This window comes from Cebus imitator, unplaced genomic scaffold, assembly GCF_001604975.1.
Source record: "Cebus imitator isolate Cc_AM_T3 unplaced genomic scaffold, Cebus_imitator-1.0 Scaffold162, whole genome shotgun sequence".
Taxonomy (NCBI): Eukaryota; Metazoa; Chordata; class Mammalia; order Primates; family Cebidae; genus Cebus; species Cebus imitator.
In genome coordinates, this window is record NW_016107477.1 from 1820897 (window position 1) to 1844679 (window position 23783).

The 23783-nt window shown below is 45.6% G+C and overlaps 1 protein-coding gene across 1 annotated transcript in view; it reads right to left on the minus strand.

Annotated features, from left to right (window-relative positions):
- Positions 1–665: 665 nt before the first annotated feature.
- Positions 666–23783, minus strand: part of LAMA1 (laminin subunit alpha 1) — a 180002-nt gene continuing 156884 nt past the window's right edge. Inside the window, exons 52-63 of the mRNA XM_017543918.2 lie at positions 21640–21754; positions 21281–21454; positions 18830–18981; positions 17631–17816; positions 16089–16218; positions 14525–14637; positions 9990–10179; positions 8358–8516; positions 7654–7807; positions 6409–6542; positions 1958–2180; positions 666–1019 (exon numbers count right to left, since the gene is read on the minus strand). Of these exons, the coding sequence (XP_017399407.1) occupies positions 859–1019; positions 1958–2180; positions 6409–6542; positions 7654–7807; positions 8358–8516; positions 9990–10179; positions 14525–14637; positions 16089–16218; positions 17631–17816; positions 18830–18981; positions 21281–21454; positions 21640–21754 (1891 nt within the window). The 3' untranslated portion in view covers positions 666–858. The remainder of the gene's footprint in view (positions 1020–1957; positions 2181–6408; positions 6543–7653; positions 7808–8357; positions 8517–9989; positions 10180–14524; positions 14638–16088; positions 16219–17630; positions 17817–18829; positions 18982–21280; positions 21455–21639; positions 21755–23783) is intronic.

Sequence of the window (23783 nt, forward strand, 5' to 3'; positions counted from 1 at the left end):
ACAAGGATAGCATAGCGGCTGCTGTGACCGGAGCCACAGCCACAGAGCAGGACTAAAATGCACGTGGAAAGGACTGAATATGACTCCAGAAATCTGGGTTTACAGCTGCTTGGTCCATTAAAAGAATATACTTAGATGGTTTTAAAAATGTTCCCTCTTTTCAAATTACACACATTATCCCAGAAAAGTAGCTGATTAAGGCAAACTGTTTCATTCCAAGTGGTGAAAATAAAATTGACATAAAGGAAGCACTAACTTAAAATGATGCCATCTTTTCTTTTCTTTTCTTTCCATCCTGCAAAATGCACTGTTGGGTGAGGTCCTGATAGCACAAAGCCATGTCCAAGGAGGGTACAGCTCCTTCCTTCACTCCCTGGGCCCCTATGACTTGCTGGAGCCTCCTTAAAAGGTTATGTGGCAAAACCTGGTGTGCTCATCTGGAATTAATCAATGACACGCTTGTCTGTTGTAGAAATTGGAGCTTAGTGTTTTACTGAAGAAATAAAAGGCTTCATACTCTGCTCTAATCTATTATCATCTGTAGTGACACTTTTTTTTAAAGCCCAAAATAAAAACATAAAATATTATCAAGTAATCAACAGAACATTCAATGTGTACAGAGATTTATTTTTTTAAATGTTAAAAAAGAGAACCAGAGAACTCAATTTACATTTTAGACCATTTAATGGAGGTATTTGTTGCACATGTGGTTTTAGTTTAACATAAACACAAAATCTCTCCCTGGAAACACTTAACCTGAGTTGGAAATGAAATATGAACTGAAGAGATTCTTAATTCACACATACATTTCTCCTCAAAATATTAGCAGTGATTCCAACTGAGGATTCTGCTGGAAGTTCAGGACTCAGTCCCAGGACAGGAATGAGGGAAAACTCCTGGCATTTCGAATGCTCTGCTGAAGTCCAAGGATTGCACCTGCGGGCTCTTAACCAGAGCTAGTTTTCTCAAACACCCGCGGAACGAGGTCTGGCTGCTCAGGCAGTTTTGCTTCACACCAGCTGTTCAGGAAAGAAGAGAAGACAAATCTTGCTTAATTTTGTTGAAATTCGACCCATAGCACAAAAGGAACAGAAATAATCTCAAGTGGGTTTTTTGTTTTTAATTTTCCACTATCAAAATTAGAAGAATATTTTCCACATGTGTGGGGTCAGTGAATAGCAGAATTCATAGAAAACTTTTTTTTTTTCTTTTGAGATGGAATCTCGCTCTGTCACCCAGGCTGGAATGCAGTGGCACAATCTGGGCTCACTGCAACCTCCACCTCCCCGGTTCATGTGATTCTCCTGTCTCAGCTTCCTGAGTAGCTGGGATTACAGGCACCCACCCACCACGTCTGGCTTATTTTTGTAATTTTAGTAGAGATGGGATTTCACTATGTTGACCAGGCTGATCTCAAATATCTGACCTCAAGTGATCTGCCCACCTTGGCCTCCCAAAGTGCTGAGACTATAGGTGTGAGCCACCGCACCTGGCTGAAACTTTTAATATATAAAATTTTAAGGCATAGTTAAAAAGGCATACAACAGATGTTTATTTTATTATTTGCAACAATTCCTTGGAACATCTAAAATGCATGATTCTAATCCGAAATTGACCAGAGAGATGAGTCACAAGTTTGTTCCCTAAAATGATTCCCCAACCCTAAAATGATTCCCAGCTCTGAGAGTCATGTAATTTCCCTCAGCAAAGTCATCCAGCTGCCTTTATATCAGATCCAATGTTCTCACGATCTTAACCAATGATTAACTTTTGTATGTAGATTATTTGAAGTTTTCCAAGAATTCTTAGGTATTTGAAATCACCTTTCTAAAATGGTAAAGGATTTGTCACCCAAACCACGTGCCTTTCTCAATCCCTATTCTATATCTACCTGAACTAAGACTGCCTCCAGGGATAGTGCCCCTTTTGAGTGGAAGAGCAGGTTATCTGTACGTACCAGGATAGCCACCAACATAAATGGGATTGTTGGTGTCCACTGAGGTAGACTGGGTGTGTGGATTTTCCGCGCCAACTGCGTTCCCATCGACAATCAGAGTGATACGGTGTTTGCTTTTGTTGGCCTGAAGTGTGTGCCATTTGCCATCACAGAGTGCAGCAGCGGTTTTGGGCTCATATGAGGCTGTTATCCTGCCAGCACCATTGTTGACATGGAACAAGATCTAAACAAAGCAAATATCCTGATGAGTTTTTCTGTACTTAAGGAACGCAGTCCATTGGTATAAGCTCTTGGAGTGGATAAAATCGCAGCATTCTGTTTAAAAGAAGCGCTAACTTTGAAAAACAGAAAATGGTTTTGAAAAATAGCTTCTTAAAGGATTCCGATGTTATACTATTCCCCAAATTCCAGAAAGGGCAAATAGCCACCTTCATGACCATAAGCCCAAGCACATTGCATACTTAAATGAGGCCCTCATTTTTAGGACATTTTAGGATTTAATAGCCTTACTGGAGGTGCCTGTCATATTTTTTAGTTAATTTATTTATTGATATTTGAGATGGAGTTTCACTCTTTTTGCCCAGGCTCCAGTGCAGTGGTGAGGTCTTGGCTCACTGGAACCTCCACCTTCCGGGTTCAAGTGATTCTTCTGCCTAGCCTCCCATGTAGCTGGGATTACAGGTGCCCACCACCATGCCCGGCTGATTTTTGTATTTTTAGTAGAGACAGGTTTGACCATATTGGCCAGGCTGGTCTCAAACTCCTGACCTCTGGTGATTTGCCCACGTCGACTTTTCACAGTGTTGGGATTACAGGTGTGAGCCACCGTGCCCTGCCCAGTCATACCTATTGACAGCACCTATGAGCAAATATTTACTGTCTTCTGATGAACAGTAGATGCTCTCCTACAGCAAGTAAAAAGATCTCAGCTTTGCAAAAGACAGGAGGTGTTATGGGCTGAAGACCGCCCCTCCCAAATTCATACACTGAAGTTCTAACCCCCAGTACCTCAGGAATGTGATTGTATTTGAAGATGGAACTTTTATTTTTTATTTTTATTTTTATTTTTTTTTGAGACGGAGTTTCGCTCTTGTTACCCAGGCTGGAGTGCAATGGCGCAATCTCGCTCACTGCAACCTCCGCCTCCTGGGTTCAGGCAATTCTCCTGCCTCAGCCTCCTGAGTAGCTGGGACTACAGACACGCGCCACCATGCCCAGCTAATTTTTTGTATTTTTTTAGTAGAGACGGGGTTTCACCATGTTGACCAGGATGGTCTCGATCTCTTGACCTCGTGATCCACCCGCCTCGGCCTCCCAAAGTGCTGGGATTACAGGCTTGAGCCACCGGAAGATGGAACTTTTAAAGAGGTAAGTAAGTAAAGATAAAGTCACTAGGGGGGCGCTAATCCAGTTTGACTGTGTCTTTATAAGAGATTAGGACACAGACATGCAAAGAAGGAAGACCTGCGAGAACACAGGGAGACGAGGCATCTGTAAGTCAAAGAGAGAGGCCTCAGAAGAAAGCACCCTGCTGACACATTGATCTCCGACTTCCAGTCTCTAGGATTACAAGAAAGTAAGTTTCCTTTGTTTATGCCACACAGTCTGTGGTACTTTGTTCTGGCACCCCAAGCTGACTAAGGCAGGAGGAAAGATTTCGAGTGCGCTTTTTGAAGATTCTTATGCTATATACGAAACTGTTCAGTATTAATTATTTCAAGGTGGACTGTGACAAAGTAAAGATACAAGTCATAAATCCTTAGGCAACAACTAAAATGTTAACAAAAAGAACTATAAATAGTAATCCAATAAGAGGTAAAATGTATCATACAACAGAAAATTACCTTGTTTGCAGCAGTTACATATCTGATTGCATTTTTTGTTTTTTATTTATCTAAATAAAATATTTTCCAAAAATAGAGACGTTGTCGCTATGTTGTCCAGGCTGGTCTCAAACTCCTGGGCTCAAGCAATCCTCCTGCCTCAGCCTCTTAAAGCTTTGGGATTACAGGCATAAGCCACTGTACCTGACCCCTGAGAACATTTTTTAGATGTCACACAAAAACATACAAATAGATACAAAAGTTTTTAAAGTATAGATGAGGGATAAAGTTGGCTATAAGTCAGTGTAGACAGGCAGCAATACGACAACAAGGTGTCTGTTTTGGCATGAATCAGAAAAGAGGTGAAGGGCAGGAGGTCAGACATGATCCTCCCCACCCCCACTCCAGGATATCCTAGGGGTTCAAAACCCAGCGGGGATTAAGTAGGGAAATGCTAGAAACAACCGATAAGTCCTGGGGAATCTAGAACATGGAGACTTGTTCCTTGCCTTCCAAAGGCACTAGTGTTGGAAAATGCAAGCATCTTACTCCCACCAACAACAAGCGTTGACTTCAGTGCTGCAGAAATGCTGGTAAAATGTAGTTAGGTAGAGAGAGGACCAGAGAGACCCTATCCCTGATTCCCCGTGGTCTTATGTGCAGCTTGGCAGAAATTCACAAGTTTACACATGACCCCACGGGGAAGGGGGAAGGTGGCTGAAGATGAAGAGGTGGCACTATCCATGACAACCAGGATGGGAAGCCTGATCCACAAGGGACACTGGCCAAACTCTCCAGGAACAGTCCCATCGCAGGGGCAATCCTGAGGCCCCAGAGACCACTCACTATAAGAGGCTGCCCTGAAGACTGAAGGCCAGGAGACTGAGCTATGGCTCAACTGCTGTCCATGAGAGAGCCCACAGAAAGGAGAAAGGCGACCAAGACTCCCTTCCTCACATCCTGCCTGCACCCAGACAGCCCCAAAGGGGAGAGGAAGGAGAGTGAGAACTGGGAGAAACTGTATGAAGGAGGCAGTTTTCAAGCACGAGACTAAAGTACTAGTACTGCAAATTGTTGAGTTCATTTTGTTGCCAGCAGGAGAGGGACATGAGAGGTTGAAAAGCAAGAGCAGAACTGTCATAGAAAAATAACATGTTTTACATAAAAAAAATTATAGTGTGGTATGTCCATCCCATGGAGTAATACCCTACCACAAAAAGGAATGGACTGGCTGGGCATGGTGGCTCATGCCTATAATCCCAGAACTTTGGGAGGCCAGGGCAGGTGGATCACCTGAGCTCAGGAGTTCGAGACCAGCCTAGCCAACATGGCAAAACCCCGTCTCTACTAAAAAAAGAATACAAAATCAGCTGGGCATGGTGGCAGGTGCCTGTAATCCCAGCTACTCAAGAGGCTGAGCAGGAGAATTGTTTGAACCCAGGAAGGTGGATGTTGCAGTGAGCCCAGATCACACCATTGCTTTCCAGCCTGGGTAACAGAGTGAGACTCCTTTTCTAAAAAAAAAAAAAAAAAAAAAAAATAGGAACGACTGCTAATATGCACAACCACCCAGAGGAACCTCCCAAAATCAGGCTGAGTGTGAAAAGCTGATCTCAAAATGATGCCTAACACTGGAGAAACAGCAGTTAGATAAATGACAGATTATTGGTTGCCTGGGCTTAGGCATGCAGGGGTTGGGTGTGGTCATGAAGGGGCATTAAGGGGGAGCCTTGTGATATTGATACAAGTAAGTATCTTGACTGTGGTGATGGTTGCACATATGTATCACAAGCTACACGTGATAAAATTGTGCGACGCTACACATACATACTCATGACTGCACACACACACACATGCACACGTGTGCCTGCATAAACAGTGAAACTGAATAAGCTCTATGGATTGTACTGATGTCCATGGCACAGATTTGACGTTGTCCTAGAAAAATGCATAATACTTGTAATCCCAGCACTTTGGGAGATCATAAGGTCAGGAGTTTGAGACCTACCTGATCAACATGGTGAAACCCTGTCTCTACTAAAAAATTAAAAAAATTAGCCTGGCGTACTGGCATGCACCTGTAATCCCAGCTACTCAGGAGGCTGAGGCAGGAGAATCACTTGAGCCTAGGAGGTGGAGGCGAAGGTTGCAGTGAGCCGAGATCATACCACTGCACTTCAGCCTGGTTAACAAGAGTAAAACTCTGTCTCCAAAAAAAAGCATAATGCTGCCACTGGGAAACCTGGCTGAAGGGTGCATGGGCCCTCCCTGTACATTTCATTTCAACTTCCTATGAATCTGTAATAATTTCCAAATAAAAAGTTAAAAAAATTAGAAGGGATAGGGCATCAGGTCAGCAGCTTATTCTCAGATGTTTCAGGAAAACAAGTTCTCTGTATTACAGTTGCAAATTTTGCTGAAAGCTTAATTTGAAACATACAAAAGGTTATTTTTTAACAGACTTTTAAAATAAATAAAGTTTTTTTTAGCAATATCTGTTTTTAAATATTAATGGGACCATTGTTTGACTCCATGAAAATGGATAGTTGTGAACGTGAATCTGCTGTTTCTCAATTGCTCTGTCTCCGACACTGGGGGAGGGAGGCCCCATGTAGAGGAAGCACCCACCTTGCCATCCATGAGCTCTAGTCCAATGGCATCCACTTTGGCAGTGCTGATGCCCAGAAGGACGCCATTCTGTGACGAAGTTCGAAACTCCAGGGTGATGTTCAGCTCTGACCGGACTTTGTAGCCCTCTTTGACTGTAACACACAAGGACAGCCCGAGTCAGGGGTGAACGCTGCCAGGCCCAGGCTGCGCATCTGGGCTCCTGGCTCAGGGGCCGGGGGGACCTGGCTCTAGCTCCTCCTTTGAATCCAGCTCCATCCCCACCAGCAGGTCACTCCGGCCCTCGGAGCCTCGGCTTCCACATCTGGGAGATGACACGGAGCTTTTAAAGAAGACGTACGCCGTCAGCCATGCCAGAGCAGAGGCAGGAGTCTACTTCATCTGTGGCCACAGAGCACGTGGCCCTGCCTCACCCCATGGACACGTCCATCCTGCCTTTCCCGTGGGTTGTTGGGATTTGATTCTTGGAATCCCTTTATCATCATCCGAGCATAGTCCACGTTATTTTCCTAGTATCTGTGTACTGGGCAAATCATAATTTACTGAATGTATCAGAGTGCATACTAAGTTTGTTAAAGGTGGGGATGGAATGGAATGATTTTTTAGTGCAGGTGATAAGAAAGCTGAAGAGCCACATTGGGGCTATTGGCAACAGCAGGCTGTTGTTACCACGCCCAGTGCTGAAGGGAAAAGGGGAGAAGATGGTATGCTCCGATCTGGGGGGTGTAAGGGGAGCTGAGACCACAGAGGGGGCTGCCCTCCAGGGCTGGAGCCTGAGCCTCAGGAACAGGAGATAGGAAGCACAGAGAGAACGAGAGATGTTCCGCTGGCTTCCCCCCTTCCCCACCCAAACTTCTGCACAGCCTCCCTGGCACCGGCTGGTCTAGACATTTTATGCTGCTGAGTTTTAATTCAAAGCCCTTTCTTAACTTGGACAGTGAGTGTGCCTTACAGAACTTGGGGGAAATACAGATGAAACTAGCACCCCATGTCTGGCCTCTGTCAGGGGTCATACCAATCCTGGCGGGAGAAGACTTTATCAGGCCATCCAGATCACACAAGACCTGAGAAAGCTTTGTATGCCAAGAAATTAGGACTCAATGGAATACCGAACTCAGTGTGGTTTTCCTGCAGCCTTGTCCAGGTCTTGTCTTATATTCTTGGATCCGTGTCATTTTAGAGTATAGGCTCATCAGAGTACAGGCTTATTCGGGGACTGCTTTCCAGAGTGTTGCTAACACATACCAAGAGCTACATATCCGCTTCCATCAAAGAACGTTCCTTCCTGGGCCACTGAGAAGCACCTATTCACCGCAAAGGCAGATACCAGGTTGTCCTTGTCCAGCTGTTTGCTGTTAATCGTCATGTCCCCAATGCAGGCAGGGATGCTGTGGGTGATCTAAGCCAAATGACATGCAAGAGTAGACGGTGGTGATTCTAACAAGAAGGGCTCGGACACATTTTCCTTCCTCTTCATCAGAATGGTCTCAACAAAACACATCACAATGTCATCTTTTTGTTTTAAAACTTTCACTGCCACAAGACTTCACATGAATGTCTAAGTTAGAGCTACCATTTGAGTATCTTTGCTAATAATGCAGTGGAAGTGTTTTCTATTATTTTAGTGAAATATTGTGGAAATCAAAAAATGCTGAGTTTACTAATGCACGAATATGCATTTGCTGGGCTTCCCTGAATAGTGCTGTGCCCATGTGGCTGTGGAAGGGGAATGTTCAGGAACTAACAGGCTGGAAAGACTGATCGAGTGCTGAGGGGTGGCCCTAGCACATGATCTGTGGACATGCCTGCAAAGTCAACCTCATGCAGCCAAGCCCCAGGTTCAAACAAGGTAATTTAAACACAGAGATGCGATGAGCTAGGTATGCTCTTCTACAAAACAAGCACAACCACGACGAAGGCAAAACGTGAGTACGAAAAGTACTGCTTACATTTCCAATGTTCCTGGCCCGGTACCCGGAGGGCAGGCCTCCTAGGTAGAACAGCCCCTCCACGTCCAGCGTGGTTGCGTCCCCCACCACAGTCACTATGGGGGACTCTTGGCCATCAACAGTTATGAAGCCTTTTCTTCTGACGTAGTCTGTCTTAACCTACAGCAAAATGAAAACATGCATCATTTTTAAAGAATCTGAGAAAACTTTAACAGATGTATGCTTGCAGCATCTGCTCCTGAGAGCTATAACAACCTGAATGCAATCCTAAAGGATGGCTCAAATTTTTAGACAGTTGGTGATGAGGAGTGGCTGAAGAATCTGGCAGAAGAAAGGAGGCAGGCAGGAAACTGCCTTTGCAAAAACTATGACAGTGAAAGAAATCTGACATAGTAAAAGGATGACAGAAAGAGGAATCTGACATAACTGACTCCATCTTGCTTCTAACCTCATAAGCTGTCCTTGCTAATTCAGTCTAGCTATGGGAGGAATGTATTGATAGTTTAAAACAAAGATAACAATCCCTTTCTGAAATGGGAGTAATTTAGTTGATACTTTAAAACAAAAATGATAACAGTCTCTTACCAAAACTATCTCCCTCCTTGCTCAGGGACCAGAATCGCCTTTGTAAAATTAAGGAAGTGCCACAAGGTTGGAATTGTGATGGGGGCCTGAATTCTGCTGAGATACAAGCATAAACTCTAACCAACCATTGTTTCTTCTGCTAAGATGTAGGCATAAACTCTAACCAGTCATTGTTTTATAACTTGCCTTTTTAAACTACTTATTACTTAGGAATCACATAACCAATAGTCACAAGCTTTATATCTTCCCCAATTGCCCCTATAGAAAACATTGCTATTGGACAATCTAAGACTGGCATTTGAGATATTTTTCAGACTTTGCATTCAATATGAACCAACTGGAACCACCTAGAGCAGCAACTCCTACCCAGAAACTAACTCAGCACAAGAAGACAACTTCAACCCCCTAATGACTTTTTCCCCAGTCCAATCAATCAGCACATGCCAGTCCTTATCCCCCAGCTGGCTGCCAAACTATCCATGTTTACACAAGGTTTTAACCCTAGTCCTTGAATTCTTGGGGAGGTGGCTTTGCGAATTATCTCCTGGCAAGTTGCCCCTGCAATAATTACTCTTTATTTGCTGCAAAACTTGCTGTTCTCAGTGCATTTGCTTTTCTGCGTAATGGGCAAGGACAACCCAGCTGGCTAATTACAGGCACAGAGAAAGCACACTGCAGACCAGAAAATGCTCCAGAGTCCTGGTTATCAGAAAGCAAACACCATGAGGGCAGGCTCGGTCCTTTCACGCCATGGGTGGGCTTTACATACTCCTTGCCAAGTCAAGAACATGTCTAGTACCTTTTGTTCATCCCGCCAATATCTGCTTAGTGTCTATTTCACGTCAGGTACTAAGCAAGGCCCTGGGGATATTTCAGCAGCAGAAAAGATCCCTGCCTTCGAGACCTGCAGTCTCTGGGGGAGATACCAGACACACAGGGTGAGATAGAGATTAATGGGGATAATGTGCCTTTGGGAAAAGGAGTGAACCCCTGTGATCGATTGAATAGAACTCAGAAGCAGCCACCACAAGCCTCCTGAGACCGTACCGTGTGCCACTTGCCATCACTGAGCAGTGCAGGGTGAGAGACCTGTGTTTTGCCTTTGCCAAGGTCAAACATGAAGTGGAGGCGGCCCCCGTGCAGCTGGAGCACGGCGTAGTCTGCTTGGTTCTGATGAGCCGTGTAGTAAATCAGGCCGCTGGCGGCGAACGTGCGGATACGTAGCTGAACCGAGAGCCTGGGGAAAACAAGGGCTCAGCGTTGAGAAAGGAAGCTGCTACTTTTCATTTTTAAAACCTCAAAAAGAGGACCCAACAATTGTGTCAACATTTATATTGAACCTCAGGAGGGAGGGGCACTCATTCCTTCATTCATTTACGCATCCGTTCATTTAACCAGTTGTTACTGCCTACCTCTGTCTGCAGGAACTGTTTTAGAATGAGGATAAAGCCCTCAACAAAGAGGAAGATCCCTTTGCTCATGAAACTAATTCAGAAATACATCAGAGAGTTAAAGTGGGTCCTACAGAGGCCAACCGGTGTGGCTACCTTAAGTAGTCAACACAGATAACTCGGCAAAGCTGCTATTTCATCTGAGTTCTCAACGACAGAAAGGGGCAAGCCCCTGCAAAGTGAGGGGCTTGATGACGGTGGACAGCAGGAAGCCCACCTGAGGCCACAGGGAACCAGAGCCACTGCAGTTGTGGAGGAAGGCTGTGCCTGCGCGGGCCCTGTCAGAGGGACCACGGTGTCACAGGAGCACCGAGGGACAAGACAGGGCGGGTGTGGCTCCATCATAGGGAGGAAGGGCTTTGAGGGTGTTTGGATTTTCAGCACAGTGGGAAGTCACAGGAGGGCTTTGAAAGTGGGAGTGGCCAAGAATCGCTTTAGGAGATCCTCTGTCTAAACAGAGGAACAGGTCAGGGCCAGGGGTGAAGCAGGCCCCGTCAGGCAGCTGTTACTACAGGCCACAGGGAGGAGTGGGTGGCTTAGACCAGGGTGGCAGTGGGGACTCAGAACAGATTCAGGAAACGTTCTGGAGGAAGAAGCACAAGGACTTGCCGATGGACTGGATTTGCAGAGTGAGAAAAAAGAAAATAAAAAATAGCCTCTAGGTTTGGGCCTTGGACAGCCAGGGGAGTGGTGATTGTGCCTTGTAGCAATGACAAAGAGCAGGAGGGCAGGACTGAGGAAACCTGTGAATTCCTTTCAGGTGATGAGCACCAGTCCAGTAGAGATGCTGAGTGGCTGAGGGACCTGTCCCAGACCACACAGACATGTCAAGTGGCCAAGGATCCTGTCCCAGTCTACACAGAGATGCCGAGTGACCCAGGAACCTATCCCAGTCCACATGGAGATCTTGAGTGGCTGGTGGATCCACGAATCCCAAGTTCTAAGTGGAGGCCAGAGCAACACGGGTGGGTGCTGCCGTATCTAGGTGGCATGTTAAAGCAGTCGGAACATAGAAGGCCAGCCTGGGAAAGCATGTGGAACCAGCCCTGCACTCTCAGCTGGGAAACTGAGGAAGGGCGGGGCCGAGAGAGGAGCAGGGAACCAGGAGTGCGAGGGGCTGTGGCAGCCAAGGAAGTCCAGGGGTTGCTGGGAGCCCAGTGCAGGGTGCCCCGCACGATCATGATGTAGCTACACGTGGGTCTCAAGTAACTCTCTCAAGAGCAGCCAGGGATGTGCAGGAGGCTGACCAGACGGTTAGAGGAGGAAACAGTCCCTGAGGAAAGGGCAGCGCTTTTAAGCCGCCTTGCTGGGAAACAGAGCCAGGTACTGAGCATGCGTGTGACGGGGATGTGGCATCTCCTGGGGGGGGCGGGGTTCTGCTGCAGAAGGCAAAGTGAGACCGGGAGTGGAGCACAGAGGTTACAGCAGTCCCTTCTTATTTGCGGTTTTGCCTTCCAAGATTTCACTTTTTGAGGTTTCAGTTACCTGCAGTCAACTGAGGTCTGAAAATATTAAATGGAAAGTTCCAGAAATAATGCGAAAGTTTTAAATCGGGCATCATTCTGAGTAGCATGATGAGATCTCATGCCATCCCACTCGGTCCTGCCCAGGAAGTGGGTCCTGCCCAGGAAGTGAATCCTGCCTGTGTCCAGCGGATTCACGCCGTGTGAACCATGTGCCTGCTGGTCCCTTCATAGCCATCCAGGTTCGCAGATCAACTGTGGCCATGTAGCAGGGCTTGTGTTCAGGTCACCCTGACTTTACTCAAAAATGCTCCCAAGGGACAAGAGGAGTGGTGCTGGCATATTGTTATAATACCTCTATCTTATTATTAGTTATTGTTAATGTCTTCCTGTGCCTAATTTACACATTCAACTTTATCATAGCTATGCATGTATAGGAAAACACAGTGTATATGAGGTTTGGGTATTAGCCGAGGTTTCAGGCAACGACTGGAGGTCCTGGAATGTATCCCTTAAGGACAAGAGGAAACTACTGTATAGGCACAGACTCTGGAGCCACAAGACCTGGGTTCAAATCCCAGCTCTGCCATTTACCAAATGACCTTGAGCAGATGCCCCAGGCTCCCTATACCTCAATCTCCTTATCTGTAAAATGGAGACAATAACAATGTCTTCCTCATAGGAGAATTACGAGGAATAAACTAGGTCATCTGTGTAAAATCTCTGTGTCAACCTTCAGCACAGTAGTTCACTGCTCTTGCTGTCACTGCTGATGATGGGGTGACGGTGGTGTCTGCGTGCTGGAGGGAGTGTGCACTGAGGAGTGAGGAGTGGCTGCTGCGCATGCCCTAGGGAGGAGAGGGCTGATGGGGTCCGGAGGACAAGCTGGGACTGGGTGGGCTCTGCTAGGAGCAAGGACCCTTCATCTGTGGTAGCAGAAGAGACAGAGGGTCGGGAACAAAGGCAGGGGCTGGTCTTTTTGGTGGTGGACAGATGAAGGAGCTCTGTTTTGTTTTTTTTTTTATATGGAGTTTCACTCTGTCACCCAGGCTGGAGTGCAGTGGTGTGACCTCGGCTCACTGCAACCTCCATCTCCTGGGTTCAAGCGATTCTTCTATCTCAGTCAGTCTCCTGAGTACCTAGGACTACAGGCGTGAGCCACCGCACCCTGCTAATTTTTTTTTTTTGTATGTTTTAGTAGAGACAGGGTTTCACCATGTTATTAGGATGGTCTCAGTCTCCTGATCTCGTGATCCGCCTGCCTCGGCCTCCCAAAGTGCTGAAATTACAGGCGTGAGCCACCGCGCATGGCTGGATGAATGAGCTCTTTCTTCTCAATGAGGCAAGTCATCAGCTGGAGTGTGAAGAGAGGCTGCGGTGCACAGGGCTCTGAGCCACAAGCAGCTATGAGCAAGTCATCACGGAGAGTAAAAACCGTGAACATAGCAGAGTGAGGCATTGGCTCCCCATGTCATTTGGAGGCTCCATCTGAGACTGATGGCTATGCTATTCAAGTCAAACCAGCTAGGAAGGAGATGTGCATCTCCCCAGCCTTGGTCTCCTGTGTGGATTCTGGCACAGAGACGGCAGACTGTTGGCTTTGACCTGAGCTGGCAGGAGTGGGAGAGACAAAGGGTTAAGGGAGTTTGCAGAGGAACACCTGTAACCCTGGCCTGGAACCTATCTGGGAGGATGAATTGTGATGTAGGGCTAGAGAAGAGGGGAGACGGTGGTGGGAGGGCATTAGGGCTGGCGGCCGAGAGGTCTCCATGCAGCTGCAAACCTGCAGGAGTGGGGAGGCACAGAGAGGAGACGAGGAGAAATGGGTTGGCTAATAGGAGGCTTTTAAAGTCGAGACTGTGAGAGGGATGGATATCTGTGGGGAAGGCAAGGGTATGACCATGGGAGAGGCTGGCGGAGGAGGCAGGGAAAGGTCTTCCACAGATCACAGTTTGAACATGGAAAGATCAGGTGTTAGGTGGCTGCTGAATTCACAGAGTGATGGCAGGAGATGCAGGAGACAGACAGGAGCCCAGGCGTGGAGGGGTGTGACAGGGTGCTGCTCACAGCCAATGACAAGATGGGCAGGGCGTGGCAGAGTCTGAAGGCAAGCCTGGCAGGCGAGCTGGAGGACCGAAGGAGGAGAAAAGAGCAACGTGGCATCTGGGAGCCCCAAGCTTCAGGCCTTGAGATCTTCCCTTGGCAGAAGGGTCCCAGGGACAGGTAGGTGTGAGGGGCAGAAGATGCAGAGAGGGGTGCGTGTGGCACCCGGGATTTGGCCACCACAGTGAAAGAGTTTGGGTAGACAAACACATCAGACTATTGAATGCTTAAAGTGGAATGGGGTTGAAAGTCCAAACGACGATAGATCAGGAGACTTGATTTAGACACCCACATACTTCCTTACATGCACACAGAGATGGGCAGCCAGCCACCTCCAGAAGAGGAAAGGCAGAAACCAGACAGTCCAGTGAACCACCATGAAAGCGTGTGATTTGCACCAACGCTGAATTCCTATCCCTTGGCCTCCTCTCTGCCATTTGGTTACAAGTCAAGTACTTCATCATAAAATAAAAGCAGCTTCTTTTGGAAAAGACTCTGTGGCTGGAGAACATCCCCACCCATCTAGCAACCAGACGCCGCATAAGGACTTTAGAACAATACCCACTTCTTTCTGACAGCCGACTGATTAAAAGGCAAAATTAAATGGCTGTTTTGTGTGAGGCCAAACTGGTGAGCGCTGGGAACGTACTCCGGAGCTGCATCCGCCGCACACTGTTCCTGTAAGAGACACGCAGGGACACTCAGCCACCACCGGCAGCCTGAGACCCACTGACACACACGTGTTCCACCGTGAAGAGCCATCTCCAAAGCAATTCTATTCAAGCAGCAACAGCCACCAATGCCTGTTGGCACTCACTCCGTCTTTGGTTTAAATGCTGCTCTCACCAGCCCTTTATCTCCCTGAGAAGGCACTTAGAGCTTCTGCCTTTCACTTTAATCCCACTCAACTTCACTGAAATTCACAGACACTGGAGTCTCTCCTATGCATTTTCATCAGACTTAAGGCGCAAAGGCCTTGCTGTCTCCCTAGGCCCGTGCCATGACCTGAGGCTCTGGGAATGACCCTGAGGATGCAGCTGCAGAGATCAGCTGTGGCCCAGGCACTGGAAAACTGGAGGTGCCCACAGGTGACATGTCTCACAGGGCCTCAGAGTGTGAGCCTAGGTCCATACAGACAGGGCAAGGTGCAGGCAAGAGGAGCCAGGTGGGAAGGGCTCCTGCACCCTGTACAACCATCTGCAGGCTGCCCTGACAGTGCCCAAGTCATGGGGGTCCCAGATGCTGTTTTCTGGCTCAATGTGGGCAGATGCTACCATGAAAACTGCCCCGGACGCAAAGACTGGCCCTGCTCAGAAGGTCCTGCTCTTGGATGCTTCTGCCATCTTCTAAATGATTAGAGTGCATGCTTTAAACCAGGGAAACAGAAAGCAGAGGGGGAGAAAATGAAAAATAACAATGGCTGCTATTCAAAATATTTGGCCAGAACTGGCTTTTCCTAAATGAATCAAATCTCTTTTTCTCTCTCTTTTTTGAGATGGAGTCTCACTCTGTTGCCCAGGCTGGAATGCAGTGGCATGATCTCGGCTCACTCAACTTCCGCCTCCTGGGCTCAAGCAATTCTTCTGCTTCAGCCTCCAGAGTAGCTGGGACTACAGGCGCACACCACCATGCCCAGCTACTTTTTGTATTTTTAGTTTCACCATATTGGGCAGGGTGGTCTTGAACTCCTTACCTTAGGTGATCTGCCTGCTTTGGCCTCCCAAAGTGCTGGGATTACAGGTGTGAGCCACCATGCCCGGCTTTTTTTTTTTTTTTTTTTTCTAAAGCAACAAAGATGTGCACAGTGGCTTTACATGAAGTATTATTTTCATGCTCTCCTGGCTAAATGTAAATTGACAATGAGTCCTTATAGAAACTCTGCCAAAAGCACATTATATGTCAGCCTGATGGACAGCCTAGGCGTTGGGGCCTGCAATCCGTAAATGCTGGGCCGTGTCATCCAGCTGCTTGGGGCATCCTTCCCCATCCTGTTCCTGCTCTGATTTTAAGCCCAGCTCCAGCTCCAGCTTTTGCAGCACCTTTACAGCAAGGCCCCGTTTTAACTCCCTCTGTTCTGGGCCTTTTTTTGCTCACTGGACCTGACTGATAGTAAAGGAAGCTGTTCCTACTGGAAAAGCCCGGGGCTCTCGCGGGAGCTCGCTGTCCTCTCCATTGGGAGCTGGCTTAGGCCTTTCTGACAGCCAGCAGGTGTCCAAGTCGACTTCCTCATGGCCAACTGCACTGTTGAAATCCAAAAGTCTAGGTAGAAACAAGACAGTGTTTTCAAAATTAGGATATCACAAACCAGTACATGAACCCAAGTCATTTGATTTCCGTACAATGAAAATCAATTAAAAACCATGTATGTATTTTTCTTAGAGTAACCAAAGTGCCAGTCCTTCACTATGACTCGGAGTCCAGACATGCTACCTTCGGTATTTCTCGTCTGATGCTTCTGCTTGCAATGGCACCCAGCCAGGCATATCCCCGTGTTAGACCCTGGCCATTCCTGAGCACCCCCAGGTCAGCTCAGATGTTATCACCTCCTCCCACAGCCTTGACTAGGCTGTCTCAGGGACACGTCTTTGTCTCTAGTTCCCAAGCACTGCACAGTGACCACCACTAAACACTGATTTCTTGTTTACAGGCTTCTCCTCCCCAGGAGGTCGTGGGCTACACCTGCCACATGCACCTTCACTCTGCAGCTCCTGGGCTGTGTCCTCTGCCCACACAGGTCCCCCTGGCACTTTCCCAGGGCACAGCTGGAAACTCCACAGACACATTTCTGCTCTATCGAGTCCCCAACCCCATGACTTTCAGGAGCATGAAGATGCCTCATTAATAAATGAATGAATGAATGATCAGACAACAGAGAGAATAAACATAAACATGTACAAAAATCTAAACCAGAGCTCTGACATCATGTTTGTATTGAAACCCAATGCTATGTTTTATTCTTGCAAATTTCAGGGACTCCTAAGAGGTAATTTCACAGAGGAGGACACTGTGACCCTGAAAGATCCAATACTTCATTCAAGGTCACCAGGCAAGTCAGTGACCCAGCCAGGAGGGAGCCTCAGTTTCCTGGTGCCCAGGGCACGTCCAGGTTCTCCTGGGCAAATGCTGGTCACACGGAGCAGAGCACAGCTTGTGTCCCATCAGCACCCTGTCCAGAGGCAGGGGGTGAGCAAGGAGGAATGAACTGCCTATGGACACATGTCAGTTCTTTTCTTCATCATGAGCCCCACACAGGGAATGGAGGCTTCTAGTTCTTAATTATACAGTCATTGCTTTTTGGGGAAGCCATTAATAACCTGAAGCTGCTAGTAGCCTAGTAGTAAACAGCTCCTTCAAATCAGTGTCCTCAAGACAGCAAGAGACTTACATCACAAAATCCCTAAGTTCCTTTAAATGCACATCAGAAATATATTTAAATCCTGGCTCTTACGGACAGTCACAGGGAGCTAACGTTCAGCAATGGTCTTTAAAGTATGATGACCATATCTGTCTATCATTCCAATCCAATAAAATCCATTTGGGGAGACTTTCATGATAGAACTCATTATTTGAGAACTTGCAAAATTTTCAGTAAAGTTAGATTTCAGATTAGTGTTAGCACTCACCATGGAAAGTCAGAAATGCAAGAACATGCAGAGAGCAGATACACTTACTCCAAATTAAAGATCAGGTTTTTGATACAGCCATGGAACGATCCTCTCATTTTGAGCAGCGACATCCCCTCTCGCTCTGGAATTCCCCCGATGTACAGATGGGAAACATTTATTGTCCTGCTTTCTACTGAGGGGCTCAACTTCATTTCCACAGGATTGTTCTCATCCAATTGGACAGTGATAATTCTAAAAGACCAAAGGAGAAAATAAATGAAAAGCTTTAAATATAATGAAATAATAATTCCGTTTTAGTCCGTAGTTCCCACAAGTTCTTACTGAATAAAAAAGTTCCCTAAAGGTGCATTTTAACAAGATACTATCTATAACCAAAAAGGTGAATCTTGAAAATTAAAACTCATGCTGGGCACAGTGGCTCATACCTATAATCCCAGCACCTTGGGAGGCCAAGGTGAGCGGTTTACCTGAGCTCAGGAGTTTGAGACCAGCCTAGGCAACATGATGAAACCTCGTGTCTACTAAAATACAAAAAATAGCAGGGTGTGGCGGTGTGCACCCATAGTCCCAGCTACTTGGCAGGCTGAGGCAGGAGAATTGCTTGAAACTGGGAGGTGGAAGTTGCCGTGAGCCCAGATCGCGCCACTGAACTCCAGCCTGGGCGACAGAGCAAGACTCCTTCTCAAAAAAAAAAAAAAAAAAGAAAAAAGAAAGAAGGAAAGAAAGGAAGAAACTCACAATTGAACATTTTTCAGAAATGAATGGAATGTTATTAAATATCCATTAAATTAGACTGCTTTTTGGAGAGGTTTTTTTTCTTTCTTTCTTTCTTTCCTCTTTACCTATGATGAAAATGTCCAGTGTACTTTTAAAGCATTCAGTCTACAGTTTTGGAGGTAAATATACGGGAATGTTCATAAAATGCTATTTACTACTGATATAATACTATGTACTAATACTCTAGTGCTATTTGCCACAGAATTAATCCAACGTAAGTACAATTTATGCTGGGCCCCAGAAAAGGGCAGAGTTAAAGTTGTTTAATTATAAAAATTCTAAAAGTATCTTATTACAAAGCAGATGAAATTGATTCCCAGGGAGGAATTCTAGGAAGGTTCTAGAATTATTTGGATGCTGATGATCCCAATCATCTAGCTGCCCAGGGTACCATTGCAAAGTTCCTCCCATGTTCCCTCTGAGCTCACCACACCCTCATTACACACTGCCTTGCCGTGTATAAGTACCTCCGATTCCTGACCAAGGAGATGGAATGCGCTTGTCCATCGCTGCATGTGCCCATGGGAGAGTGCAGGAGAGCTTTTCTCAGGCTTGTCCCATCCCCAGGATTGACATGTACCTCAATGTTGCCTCCAATCAGCATGATGGAAAAGAAGGGCTGGGGAGGTTGCACAGAGAATTTCCCAGACAAAACACATTACTATATGATTTAGAAAACTTTCGTCTTATGAAGATAATGTGCAAAGATTAACATCAAGTGAGTAGAACAATTCCTTAAGAATATCTTCATCTGCCACAATTTTAAATTTTGTATATTACTTTCTAATCTCTGTTTATATAATTTATATCCTGCATTATGCTATTATTGCTGAAGATTTAAAGATTTCCATTTCTGCATGGCCTCATATTTATTGTTTATTGCTACAATACATACCAATAAGTAGACACATTGTAATTTGTCTTTTTAATCAATGAAATTGAAAGTAGTTTCCAACTTTTTACCATACATATGAATATTTAATTGTTTTTCCAGTAATGTTGTTTCTCACATTATGAAAAGTGAAATCAAACATTTAAAGGACGTGAAAATGTTTAAAGCCCTTACTTTTTTTTTTTTTTGGCCACATTGAAACGAGGCAGTTTATAGTGCCACCAGGAGTACTGGAATGTGAGCATCTCACAACACCCTTGCTAGCAATGACTCACATTATCCTTTTTTGCCGACTTAGTAAGCACACTTTGATTTGAAAGTAACCTTATTAAGACTAATGGAGAAAAAGTTTGGCAGTTCCTCAAAAAGTTAAACATAGAATTACCATAATGACCAGTGATTCCACTCCTAAGTATATGCCCAGAAGAACTGAAGACAGGGACTTAAATACTTATCCACATATGTTCAGAGCATTATTCATAACAGCTAAAAGGCAGAAATGTCCCAAAGCTCATCCATGAAGTAACTGATGAACAAACTGTAGTATGTGCATATAGTGGAATATTAGCCATAAAAAGGAATGAAATGCTGATCCATGCTACAATGGGGAGGAACTTCAAAAGCACGCTAAGTGAAAGGCGTGAGATATCATATCTTGTATAATTCCATTTGTACGAAATATCCAGAATAGGTAAATCCATCCATACAGACAGATAGCAAACTGGTGGTTTCCAGGGGTAGGGAGAGAAGGGACTGGGGAGTGACTAATTAATGGGATAGGTTTTTGAGTGACGACAATGTTTGCAACTAGATAGAAGAGGTGGCCTTGCAACATTGTGAACGCACTAAATGCTGCTGAATTGTTCACTTTGAAATGGTTGATTTCAGGTTATTTAAATTTTGGCTCAACCAAAAACAAATAAACAAAAAAGATCAATGGAGCCCATTAACCAGTCTTAGTCACTGTCAGCGCTTCCCCAAGTATGTTGTGACATGTTTGGGTTCTGCAAACTGATGCTCCAGTTCTGACTCTGAGCGTACCAGCCGTGTGATCTTGGTCAGGTTTACCAGGCTCTCTGAACCCATTTCTTTTCTGGGTTTTTTTTTTTTTTTTTTTTGAGACAGAGTCTCATTCTGTCACCCAAGCTGGAGTGCAGTGGCACGGTCTTGGCTCACTGCGACCTCTACCTCCCGGGTTCAACCAACTCTCCTGCCTTGGCCTACCAAAGTGCTGAGATTACAGGCGCGAGCCACCGTGTCTGGCCTCTCTGAACCTATTTCTTCCTCAGCAAAATGTAGGAAGCAGCATTCCCCTTGCAGCATGGCTGTGATCATGACACAGCAATGTCTGTAAAGTATCTTGCAGAGTAAAAGATGACATTCTACAGATTTTCAGCTGCATGGACTCTCCTTCATTAAGATGGTGTGCTAACATTTTCTGTAAAGTCTCTTCAAATTATGTGATAGGCACAAATTTGAGCAGAGGATGGGGAAATATCACCTAGGCTCTTGAAATGGAATATGAGTAAGGAAAACTGTCATCTTTTCTCTCCTCCCCCCTGTGAGTTTACTGTGCGTATCACAGGCCACATTCCTCTTGCTGCTCCTTTCAATCCTATAATAGACAAAGAAAATCTTGCTTGGTCCAGCAGTAGGCTGAAGGCCTGAACAGAATTTAAGGGCTTCTGTTTTAGCCTTGGGATGAAGAGAAATGACCACAACATGGGGAAGAAAACTCAGTACATGTTATGTGAATGAGTTTTTTAAAAATTAGAGGTAGACAACAAATAACTTTTTCCTCAGTCACTAGACAAGGAAGATGGATTATGCAATATAAAAAAAATCACTGATTCATAAGGGGATGACATTCAGCAATAATAGCTTTTACTTATTGAAAATGCACATCCATAAACAACCAGAAACACAGTGACAATAATTGTTTATGAGTCAGTCATTTTCCATTCATCGTTTCGTTTCCCAAAGTTATTTCCTGAGCTTGGGGCTCAGGAGCAAAGGCCCTACTCACCACGTGTGCCTGCTCACGACTACCCTGCTTCTCCACATCCCCACCGAGGGCAGCCAGGATGATGCCACTGCTGTTCGTGGTGGCAAATGTTACCAGCCATTCCGATTCTGGTGACAAAGACTTGGGTGGCAATTCAATGTAGCCGCCTTTCAAGAAGCTAACACTCCGGATGGGCTGGTCACAGAGGAAATGAAACAGTATGGTGAGTTCCCAGCGGTGGCCAAACCTTCCGTGGGGAGGACACTGCTTGTTTCCTGATCACCTCCTTTCTATCCACCCCACTGGTTTGTTAAGTTATGATGTTGATGAATCAATGGACTATGGAAACTCATTTAAATATTAATAACAATGGTTCCTACCTCCAGTAAACAGCCTTTTCTCACTCCATAGGAATTTCTGAGTAAATCAAAAGTCGATCTGGATATTTCCAGGTTCTTGATACAGCCCACGAAGCTTTTGGTGGTGACACCTTTCCTGTAGGGAAGGGCATGAGAACCCCCACAAAATTTGGATTTTTTAATTCCATTGTTTTAAGAAGAAATACAATTGGGCCAGGTACAGTGGCTTATGTCTGTTAATTCCAGCACTTTGGGAGGCTGACGTGGGAGGATCACCTGAGCCCAAGAGTTTGAGATCAGCCTGGGCAACATAGTGAGACCCTGTCTCTACAAAAAATAAAAAATTAGCCAGGCATGGTAGCATGCACTTGTAGTCCCGGAGACTGAGAAAGGAGGATTGCTTGAGCCCAGGAGTTTGAGGCTACAATGAGCCATGATTGTTCCACTGCACACCAGCCTGGGTGACAGAAAAAGATCCTGTCCCCAAGAAAAAGAAAAAGAAAAAGAAAAAGGAAAAAAAACAACCCTGTATTTCTGGAAAACCTGTTTCCATGTGTTACTCTACAGAAATGTCTCGGCCTCCCTCTAAGAACAATCTTGATCGTGAGAACTTCGGGTCAAACAAATACTCTCCTACTCTCCTTAGGACTAGAGAAAGGGAGCAAACTTAGTGAGTCTGGCTATTTGGATGGCCACCTACAGAAAAAACAGGCCAATAATAAGAAAGACAGTGCACAGTCACAAGGAAAGTGCAGCACACAGATTATAATCCAGTCTCCATGTAGAGTAGACTGTTTGCTTCCCATGGGGACAAGTGCAGGTAATGCCATTTCCCAGTATCGGACTGCTAGGAAAGGAAGCCATTGGCTGTTGTTTATGATGCATATCCATGAACTTTGTCCTAAGGGAAGTAACTGCATTTGGTGAAGTCTGGGATTATCCCAAACCCTATTTCTCAATGTTCAAGTCAATATCATATTTTTCTTACCAGTGACCTCCTGGCTGAGGTCAGGCTATAATATCGTCCAGCTCTTATTTCCAAAATATTGGGGGGGGGGGGCATACGTCTCCCGGCTGCACTCTCTGTACCTGCTCTTGACAGGAGAGCTTTGCAATAACATGGTTTCCTGTTACAGTGACACCTCATTTTTGTCTCATGTTAAACAATGAGCTATGAACCATTAAGCAACTATATGATTTGGGGCAAATTTAAACCTTTCTGGATCTCAAGTTCTGTCCATGTAAACGAGGAGGCTGGCTTTGATGACACCCAAGTCCCTTCTGCTGAGAACATCTGTGATTTGGGTATCTGTCCTTTCCTGTGTTATCTACACTGGGCCATCTAGACAAAGTCCAGATGTACTAGGACATAGCCGTGACCACAGGGAGGCCTCAGTCCTGGTCCCAGCACGACAGGGCATGAATCTGGGATGGAATTTGGAGACAGCTTCCAGCCCTGCCTCCGTCTTGGCAGGGAGGTAAGACTTAGCAAGCGACCAGCTCCTCTGAGGTTTAAATGGATTCATTTCTAAGATCAGGAGGTGGCTGTGGTTTACACTATGTTCCTTGGGACTTTCCAAGATTCCTGGCAAAGAGAAGGGGGGCAGTGGAGAGGTGGCTCTCTCTACAAAAGGCTGCTCATCATAGCAACTGAATGGCTACATCTCTGTGCCATGTAAGAGGATTCTCTAAAAGAACCTGACCTAAAGACAGAGCATGGCTACAAATGGACATTTGCTGACCCTAAACTGAGTGGCTCATTTTAGACATTTGATGACCCCACTCCCTGCAAGCTGTCTTGCCCTGACTATTGGACTTTCATACGTGTCTTTTTTTAATGGTGTGAAAAAACTTAGAGCTTAATTACAAACAAAAATTACAAAACTGAGGACAATGAACCAGCCACACAAAGTTTCCGTAAATCAGTAAAGTCACAAAGATCAACATGAATCAGTCTCCACAAGGATTCCATTGTACGTCCTGTCCCATTTCATCCCACTCCTGATGCTGGTCTTGCAACTTGCCCATACATTATTCAGTCTAACCGCACTAAGGCTAATCCAGAAAAGTCTGCGGAAAGCATGATTCCTTTTTTTTTTTTTTTGCCTTTAAAGACATTCTACTACTATAAAAATGTCTAGAGAGGAGGATGAAGTGTGACAGCA